Genomic DNA, 9,300 nt, shown 5'->3' with positions numbered 1-9,300 from the left:
CCAAACACTCCCTGGGAGGAAGAACCGCCCCCCCCGCCAGGGCCGCGCAGCGCCCCCGGTTGCTGGGGCGCTGCGGGAGGAAAGCCCCAGCCTGTCCGTCCCCAGGGACAGGCGGAGCAACTGCCAGTTAATAGAAGATGCCAGAGCATCACCCTTCCCCAGGGAGCCCCAGGCTGTCCAGACTCCCCGCTCACGCAGTCTCCATGCCTCAGAGACCCCCACCCCGGCCAGCACAGCATCGCAGCTGCATCCTAAGGGAAACGTTCAGGGGCCACCGGCACCTCTCCAGCACTGAGCACAGCCCCAGGCTGACACAGCCTCCAGCTTCCTGGGGTGGGGACACCCGGGCAGCATTTTGTCACCCAGCTGCCAGACAGCTCGCACCTCTTCCCCGGTCCCAAACCTGCCCCACTCCCCATGGCCGGGCTCAGCCCTGCAGCATCCCTGCATGAGCCCGGCTGTGGCACCAGAGGTGGGAAGAGCAGAAACAGAGATAGAGCAAGCTCCATTTCAGCTGCATGGAGGGCAGCCAAGGGATCGCTAATTATTCTGCCTTAATGAGGCCATTCCACAGGCAAAAATATTCAGCAGAGGCCAACAGAGGGACAGGGTGCTCGGCTTCCTTCTGGATGAGAGGAGAGAGACACAGGCTCGACAGGAACCCGGGGAACTGTCATCGGGATGATTTTGGGGGGCAAGGGGACAAGAAAGTGAAAATGGGGCCAGTCTGGGCAGAGACAATCCCGGCAGGGCTCAGGCACAGCACAGTGAACCTGGCACAAGCACGGCAGGCGGCGGTGTGGGACAGATGGACAGATGTGTGCAGGGATAAACACACTCCTGTCCATTTTAAATCAAACCCGTCCCTGCGCACAAGAGGATCCCAATTACTCAGGACATTAATTTCACCCTTTTGTCTCCAGCAACATGGGAATGCAGCTTGCCCCACGCTTGACGCCTTGGGGCTGGCCAGAAGGAGATGGAGGGGAGCAGCGCAGGGGGAGCGGCTCTTGCCGTGGGGGGTGACTGCACAGGGCTCTTCCGTCCCAGGAAAGGGGAGGCAGAGAAGACCCTTCCCTGCTCCACCACCACAGCCCGGGGAATTGGGGTGGCCACGAGGAAGGGAAACTGCAGCTCGGGCAGCAGATCTGGCCAAGCCTGAGCACCGCAGAGCCGTCCCCTCCCGGCATGGGGATGCTGCCACCCTCGGACCACTCAGCAAACCTTGGAGAGGAACAGAAACCACCCCAGCCCAGCTCACCCTGCTCCAGGGGAGCTTGGTCCCATCGGGGACTTTATCCCTGTCCCACATGTGGGGAAACACCGAGGGGTAATTAAAGCCAGAGGTGCCAGGTGGAGCTGCAGAACAGTCCTGAGTGTATCCACAGCAGATCTGCCTCCAGGCTGAACAGAGACGGGCCGGCACTTAGTTAACAGACTGATTAAAATCATTGTGGCTGTTGTCCCCTCCAACATAAAGAGCTGATGCGCTGGTGTGAGCACACTGGCCCGACACTGCACCCATCCCTTGCTGTCATGCGTTGCTGCTACAAGAACAGTCATAAACAGTTAAAAAAAAAAAAAAGAAAGGAATCAGCAGATGAAATTACCAATCATCCTGCTTTCTTGCCAAGTAAGTTCACATCGGAGCCTCTTTCTTGGCTAGTATGAGGCAGCAAGGAAGAAAAATAGCTTTCCATGCAAAGTGGGGAAAGAAATGTACTTGGATTCCTCTGCAGAGCAACATCTCCCTGAAATCAATTTATCCCAAACCCTACAGCTCTTCTGCTTATTGGCAACAGGACAGGTCATTACGAGTAACAGGGCTGAAATGGAGTCAATGAAAACAACCTCCTAGACATGCTTGTTTAGATAGATGCTGCCCAGGAAGGTATTTTAATAATGGCCAGATTGCTATCGTTTAGGGTTTATAATGCACTCGGGATCAAATGTCCTGATATTTCAAACCCCTTCCTGGGGGCTTGTTTTATAAAAGAAAAACAACAAACCTTAAAACAAAAAATAATAAATCAAGGAACCTCCACAGCCTTTTCCCAGCAGTCCTGGGCATGTCCCACCAAGCAGCCGACATTTCTGCCCGCTCCACCTGGGAGCTGGCCTCAATCCCCACAGCAGCAGCCCCAGGGCAAGGCCAGCACAGCCCCGGCTCCATTACTGTGGGACATCAGCAAACCTGCAACCATTGCCCTGCGCTGGGAGAGAACCAAAGCTCCAGACACCTGGGCTTCTGGGGCTGTGAATTAGCGGTACTGGCACCAGCAACCTTCCAGTGTAATAAATGCATTCAGCAAAACAAACCCTGGCACCACAGAACTGCCAGTTCTGACCGTGCAAAAAGTCACAAGTCAGCTGAGAAAGGGGAAAAAGAAAGAGAAAGACCAGGGGAAGGGGAGCCGCCAGCAGACCCACTGAGAAACCAGGTTTCGGTCTCCTGACACATGTTCTCTAGTATTTTTCCATAGTAAAAGCAAAGAACTCCTGCCTTTTCCTGAAAGCTGAGTATCACTCGATCACACTGCGCTGGAGCTGAGGCTTTAGCGCCGCCATCGCAGCACTCACACAAATGCCGCGGAGGCCAAGAGGTGGCCGGCGCGGGGCAAAGCTGCTGCCAATTAACGGTGTCCTCTTAAGGAGGGCTCCTTGCAGGGCTGTGTGCCCAAACTGCTCTCTCCCCCAGAGCCCACTGTGCATGCTCCAGGGAGGTGTTACCACTTTCTCTTGTCACCTGTGGGGAACAGGGGGACAAATCCAATTTAAGGTCGCACAAATCTGACTGCAGACTGGAGCACTGCTTCTCTCGCCCCTCTCTGTCCCAGCCCCGGGATCTCAGGCAGAGCTCAGGGACTTGCCCAAGAAGCTGCAGCTGGGGCACACGCTCCCCAACAGCCAGCCCTGGGATGAGGGGAACACGGGTGGGGGGGTCGACCTGGGTGGCAAGGAGAGCTGGGGGAGCAAAGGTCTCAGACTGGGCCATGGGACACAGCAAGCTTTCTGCACACATTCATCTTAGCAGAAATGGCAGCAGGAAAATTATAATCAAGGCAACCGCCACCGCTCCAGCCAGGATCTGCTGCTTCCCTGGCACACAGCGAGGCCACGGACTGACCGGCATCCGGGCAGGAGCCACCTGGCCCCCCCCAGCCATGGGCAGGACCCACACTTTACCTCCGCCTCCACCCTTGCGCCCAAGGAGCTTGGGCAGTGCCCGCCAGGGGGGAGGCAGCACCGACCCAGGGGCCGCCTGGCTGGGAGGGCTGAGCAGCACAAGGGCCTGGAAGCAGATTTTTTTTTTTTTTTTTGGTGTGTTTTGCTTTGAAATTCTTTGGAAGCCCAACTCCAAACAAACAAGGACATTGTCTCGGGAAACATGTGGAGGCTGGAATCTGGTTGAGAAAACCCACGGGATCAGAAAGTCCCCAGAGGTCAGGGATTAGCCACCGAGCAAGGTGGGTCCGCAAGGACTGGCAGCAGCCCACTGCCAGGCACAGGCAGGGCTGGGGTGGTTCCTCTCCTTCACGCTTGTATGCGAGTGCTGTCACTTCAGAGAAAAACCTGCCCTGGTCACCAGCCATCCCCAGCCCCACACAGGTGGCAAGGCTGGGTCTGGAGGGGTCCGGGCCGATAGGGACTGTGGGGGTTCATGGGAAGCCTTCCCTGTGCCGCCCCGCTCACAGTGGCAATGCTCGGCTGGTCCGAGCAGATGCTGGGTGCCGTTGGAGCAAAGCCTCCATGCGCTCTGGAGAGTGGCTCTCCCCCTGTGCAGGCATGCACCTTTCTGTCCTTGAGCGCGAGCAGACATGCAATGCCTGCCAGGATCCTCCCCAGTCAGAAACAGCACTGGATTTTCACACAGAGCAGAGGAGAGGGAGAGAGAGGGAGAGCAGAAAGGGAGGAAGAACAAGACAAGTTCCGCTTGTTGCAATTCAGCATTGCCAGGAAGGACAAGCCCTCCCCTGCACCACTCCCGCACCATCGCATGTGTGCTTGTGCCCCATCCTTTTCACGGGGCTGAGCCCAGAGGGTGCTCTGGCGGGTTCTCAACAGCCAGGGAGCAGCCCCAAGGGAAGCCGAGCTCCAGGGGGTGGGCAGGAAGGTGCCACCTCTGAGTTCCCCACAGGGATGGGGACAGGCTGGACTCCTGGCTGGTGAGGGGTCACTCCGTCCCCACACCTGCCTGCAGCGGGTTCAGCTGCTCTGCAGCACTAGCCAGGGGCTGCCTTGGCCGTGCAGCATGGCCACCGGCACCAGCACTGCCACCAAGCCCCACGTGTCCTCCCTGTCACCTCCATGCTGGAGAGGTGCCCAGGGCTTCCCAGCCACCACAGTCGGCTCCAACTGATGGCAGAGAGAAATAATTCAATTCCAACATAAGGTGGTTTTTTGGGTTTTTTTGTAAGAGAAATAGATGGAAGACTTCATTTTTAGTGTGTCCCTGAAAAAAGACCTGGGGGTAGGGAACCAGCCAGCTCAGATCAACTGAGAAAATCACTACCTGTGAAAAATGTCCACGGGCAGCACATATTTGGGAACCAAGGGACAGTCACCATGAAAAAGTGCATCGGTACTCAAGACTGTGGATAGAAAAAAGGGTTTAACAGTGCAAGGACCAGGGGAAAAGCAAAGCTTCAGAGTACAGGGGGTCTTGCCAAGCCCTGTTAATAGCATTCATTTAACACATCTCCCACAACACAAGTGACACTAATCTCTCTGCAGGAAGGGAGCAGGGACAGAAAGGCAGGGAAGCACGGCTGCTATCAGAGCTGGGCTGTGACATCTCACCAGCCCAGACCTACTCCTGACAGCTGGGGGCTGCTAATTTCCAGCCCTTCAGCATCAGTCTTCCCCCATCAGATGCCAACTCAAGCCCCATTAGCAGCAGGCACAAGGGAAGCCTGACTCCTGCTGTTAGCAGATAATGCCATAAAGAAGCAAATAAAGAGGGAAACCACTAATTGGATTCACAGGTCTCTCCAGTGGCCTGACAGAAAGGAGCGGGGGAGTGACATTATCTCCTCATCACAACCCCCAGCATCGGGCCCAGGGCTGGGGGAAACTCATTTCTCCAGCCTGTTTGTGCTCGTGAACAAACCCTGCCCCGCAAGGACGTTTCCCCACGTCTCCAACCCACGGCAACCCAGGAGAGGCTGCGCGGGCACGAACGCAGCCCCGCACCAGCAGCCATCTGCTGAATACAGTGCAGAGCTGCACAGCCTGCCAGGAGCACACGGCAAAACTGTGTAAGGACTGTTCCCTTGGGAAATAGGAATAAAAAGCAACCGGCACCACGTAGCCAACAAGCAGCTCGGGGCAGCCCTACTCCCACCCGCTCTGCGCCCCAACCTGCCATGAACGGCACCCGCAGCACCCACCGAGATGCGTCCCTACCGTAGGTCTCTGCCACCATCCCCCCAAGGGAGGGCAGAGGCGGCAGCTCAGAGCCAGTTAATGGAGGGGGTTAATGGAGGCCCTTCATCACACCCTCCCTGGGCAGGAAGAAGATCTGCCGGGAGATGCACAGGAGCTGCGTTCTCACTCCTTCCAGGGTATGTTGGATTGTTATTGCTAATGCAGCGTTTCCAGATGGCATGCATCTGTCCAGGCAGCAGTACCCATCAGAGCACAGTCTGCAGGCAAGGAGGCTAATGGCGTGAGCACACCACAAGCCCGCATCTCGGGGCTGAAAATCAGAGCCCAAGTGTTTGTGCTCTGCAGCCCAAACCTGAGGTTGTTCCACCCTTCCACACCGGAGGAGGGACCCCTTTGCAGCTCCTCTGCAAGCAGTCACCACCCAACAGCAGTGGAGACCATGCGCAGGAGCTGCTGGTCCCCCCTTCCCTGCAGATGAGAATACTCCCTTCATCCCAGGGCAAAGGCAGGTGCTTTCCCATCCAGGTCAGCTGAATTCCCCTCTTCCCACTCTGAGCTATTGCAACTGATCAGGAAGCCAAGCAAAGCAAGGCACCTTTTCTTGTTTGGACTTGAACATGCTCTTATTATGAGCTCCCTTCCGCTCCTGACCATAATTAAAAGGTTGTGTCTCAGATTAACTTCCTGGACCTGGAGCAACCCAAACTGCCCCAAAAGCCTGTCAGGCCAACAATCTCACCTGGGTATGGCGGAGGGGCAGCAGGGCAGCAGTCAGTGCTGCAGGTCCTGATCCTGCACTTACACCTCACCACCATGGTCAAGGTGGTTGCTCCTCCTGCAGCTACCTTGATTCAAGAGCCGGGTCACCGATCCCTGCTGCTGCTGCACCCTCAGCCTCGCACTGCCCACAGCCAGGTGAAGGCACCCTAGAAAGCTCGGGACCCTCCCAGCACAGGGACCTGGCTGCGGAAGGGCACCCGGGCTGACTTCAGGAACACCCCGAAACCTCCCACCCGAATCCCAGTGGTTCCCCTTCCCCTCGGCCAACCTGCAGCTCACGGCTCACGTGCCATCCATGAATCATGGCCTCCACTGTGACTCCCAGCTGCAGGAAATTACAACGTTAAGACTGAGCTTGATGGGAAGAAGTGCGCTGCCAGAGCTTTACACGATGCTGCTGTCTGCTCCTCCGGTGAACTACAGGAAAACCAAACTCAAGCCTGAGGAAGCCTTAAGAGAGGAGCCAGAAGGAGCACATAAAAGCAGAGACCTCCTTAAACCATCGGGGCGGAGCGGAGAGCAGAGCCGAGCCCTGTCCTGACTAATTTCAGGCTATCGCCTGCGAGAGCAAAGGGTGAGGCCTCTCCCTAAAAATACACACTGCCCTAAAAATACACGGTGCAAGCTTAAATTAACCATGCTGCACACACCCTCGACAGGGTGCAGCAGCCAGAGCCTGCTGAGCCCCAGCCCCAACACAACCCGAGGGGCAGCAGGGGCCAGCAGGTCCCCATCAGCCTCCCGGCTCGTGCCTCACACTTCAGCCAGGGCTTCGGTCGGTTCCCCCTTGGCAGCCGGGGCACCGTGACATTGCCCTTGGTAGAGAAACGCCCTTGGCTCTGAGATCCACCCGAGACCTTTACTCATTTGCAAAGATCAGTTCATACATGTTCATCTCATTTACTAGGTTAGCTATTGCTCATCACATAACAACACCCATGTCTCTGCGGAAGAAGGGGATCCCTCTTGTATCAGGCACCGCACAGAGAGTCTTCCCCTGGAAGCACCCCTAACTTCAGGAGGCAAAAGACAGCAGGAGGATGACGCCAGGGAAGCTGAGGGCTGCAAAACCTGACGGAGGTGCACTGCAAACCCCAGATACCCTAAATCCCACCTTGACTGACTTGGTCTGTGGTTTCATAGGATAAAATCAGTGACAGTACAACACTGGGAGCGGTTTCCCACATCCCAGCTGTATGGCTACAACACCCATCCACCTCCCCTCTCGGGGGCACCCCACTAACCCCACTGCTCTGCACCTGCGCATGCGAGAGCACACATGAAAGGCTCCTCGAAGCCCACGGCTTCTGCTGGGACCCCTCACCAGGCTCTCAGGAGAGTGGGCACAGGCATGGGCCTGAGTCAAAGAGCACCAAAATCCCAGCAAGTAACTCTCCTTCCTATTCTGACTCCTGAACTGGGACCAGCAAGCCCAAACAGGAGACGGAGCTGTAACCACACTCATTACGGCTGGGGAGACACAAGCAGAATGAAACCACCATCTGCCACTCACGCCGGTGACTCACGCGGCTGCCTGACGGGAGGCACTTTTTGGTTGGGATTTTGTTCTCAGTCACTACTTCGGGTGGGGACCAACACCTGGTTTGGCCAGGGGAACATGGGGTGAAGACCAAAAGAGGAAGCAACAAGAACTGCCGTCCCCGAACTCGCTACGCAGGTACCATCTCCGCTCCTCACTATATCATTTTTCTTCATATATTCACACAAAGAAACCACAAAACTTGCTAGAAATAATAAGAGGGAAGAAAAAGGAAAGCCAAAAGCTACGTTTGTGCTGAAGCCTTGGTGCCTGGCCCTGTGGAAACCTGCCTCCTAACAAAATACACCCCTGCTTCACCCACCACTGGCTGGGGATACTCAGACTGTCAAAAGGAGATGGGGACTGGGGGAGCAAGGACTGGGAGCAAGGTCCAAAGGCGAACAGGCACTCACGATGTAGGCTGAGGGAGATGTTGATGGAGCGCTCTTCCACGAAGCCCTTCAGGTTGGGGATCTTGGCACACTTGAGGATGGTCTGGGAGGCACTGTCGCCCACGTGAACCCAGCACACTGTGTCTTCAATGTAGTTGAAGTCCATGGCCGTGGTCTGCTTGGCACTGGTGGGAGTGATGTTGGGCACAGGGGCTCCGCTCAGGTAGGTGGCCAGGATGTTCTGGGAGTTGGCGATGAGCAGCACAGGAGGACGGTCCACGGGCTCTGGCAGGGAAAGGAGGGGAGAAGGGTGGTCATGGCAGAGCACCCAAAGCTCGTGGCTGCAATGCCATATCAGCCTGGCCCTTCTGCTCCAGTGAACACAAGACCGTAACATGCAGCCCAACATGTGCAAGAAGGTGGTAGCACAGGACAGTCCTCAGGGAAGAGCACCCTGAAGTGAAGAACCAGGGGCAGAGGTACACACACGGCAGGAAGCCACGGTTTGCCCAGAAGCAGCACACTTCTATCAAGGATCTCACCATTCTTGGCTTTGCAGGATCTGTTATCAGGCTGCAAGAGGTATCCTTCAACACAGCTGCACGTGTAGGAGCCCTCCGTGTTGGTGCATGTCTGGCTGCAGGTCCCGTAGATGGTGCATTCATCAAAGTCTGGAAAAGAAGGCAAAACCCCAAAGTTTGGACTAGCAAACATCTCTCCTTAGCTGCCTTAGGAGGGAACGAAGGCTCCCCCTTTTCTCCAAGGCAGAATCATAGAATCATAGAATCATTAAGGTTGGAAAAGACCTCTAAGATCATCGGGTCCAACCATCAACCCAACACCACCATGCCCACTAAACCATGTCCCTAAACACCTCATCTACACATCTTTTAAATACTTCCAGGGATGGTGACTCAACCTCTTCCCTGGGCAGCCTGTTCCAATGTTTAACCACTCTTTCTGTAAAGAAATTTTTCCTCGTGTCCAATCTAAACCTCCCCTGGCGCAACTTGAGGCCGTTTCCTCTCATCCTATCGCTTGTTACCTGGGAGAAGAGACCAACACCCACCTCGCTACAACCTCCTTTCAGGTAGTTGTAAAGAGCGATAAGGTCTCCCCTCAGCCTCCTTTTCTCCAGGCTAAACAACCCCAGCTCCCTCAGCCGCTCCTCATAAGACTTGCTCTCCAGACCCTGCACCA

At 56.0% G+C, this 9,300-nt stretch overlaps 1 protein-coding gene across 1 annotated transcript in view; it reads right to left on the bottom strand.

Moving 5' to 3' along the window:
- Positions 1–9,300, bottom strand: part of LRP1 (LDL receptor related protein 1) — an 80,308-nt gene that overhangs the window by 57,233 nt on the left and 13,775 nt on the right. The window contains 2 exon segments of the mRNA XM_009282292.1: positions 8,122–8,385; positions 8,643–8,771. Coding sequence (XP_009280567.1) covers positions 8,122–8,385; positions 8,643–8,771 — 393 coding nt within the window.

The sequence above is a fragment of the Aptenodytes forsteri genome, unplaced genomic scaffold (genome assembly GCF_000699145.1).
Source record: "Aptenodytes forsteri isolate BGI_AS27 unplaced genomic scaffold, ASM69914v1 Scaffold373, whole genome shotgun sequence".
Classification (NCBI taxonomy): domain Eukaryota; kingdom Metazoa; phylum Chordata; class Aves; order Sphenisciformes; family Spheniscidae; genus Aptenodytes; species Aptenodytes forsteri.
This window is presented reverse-complemented; position numbering and strand designations above follow the sequence as displayed.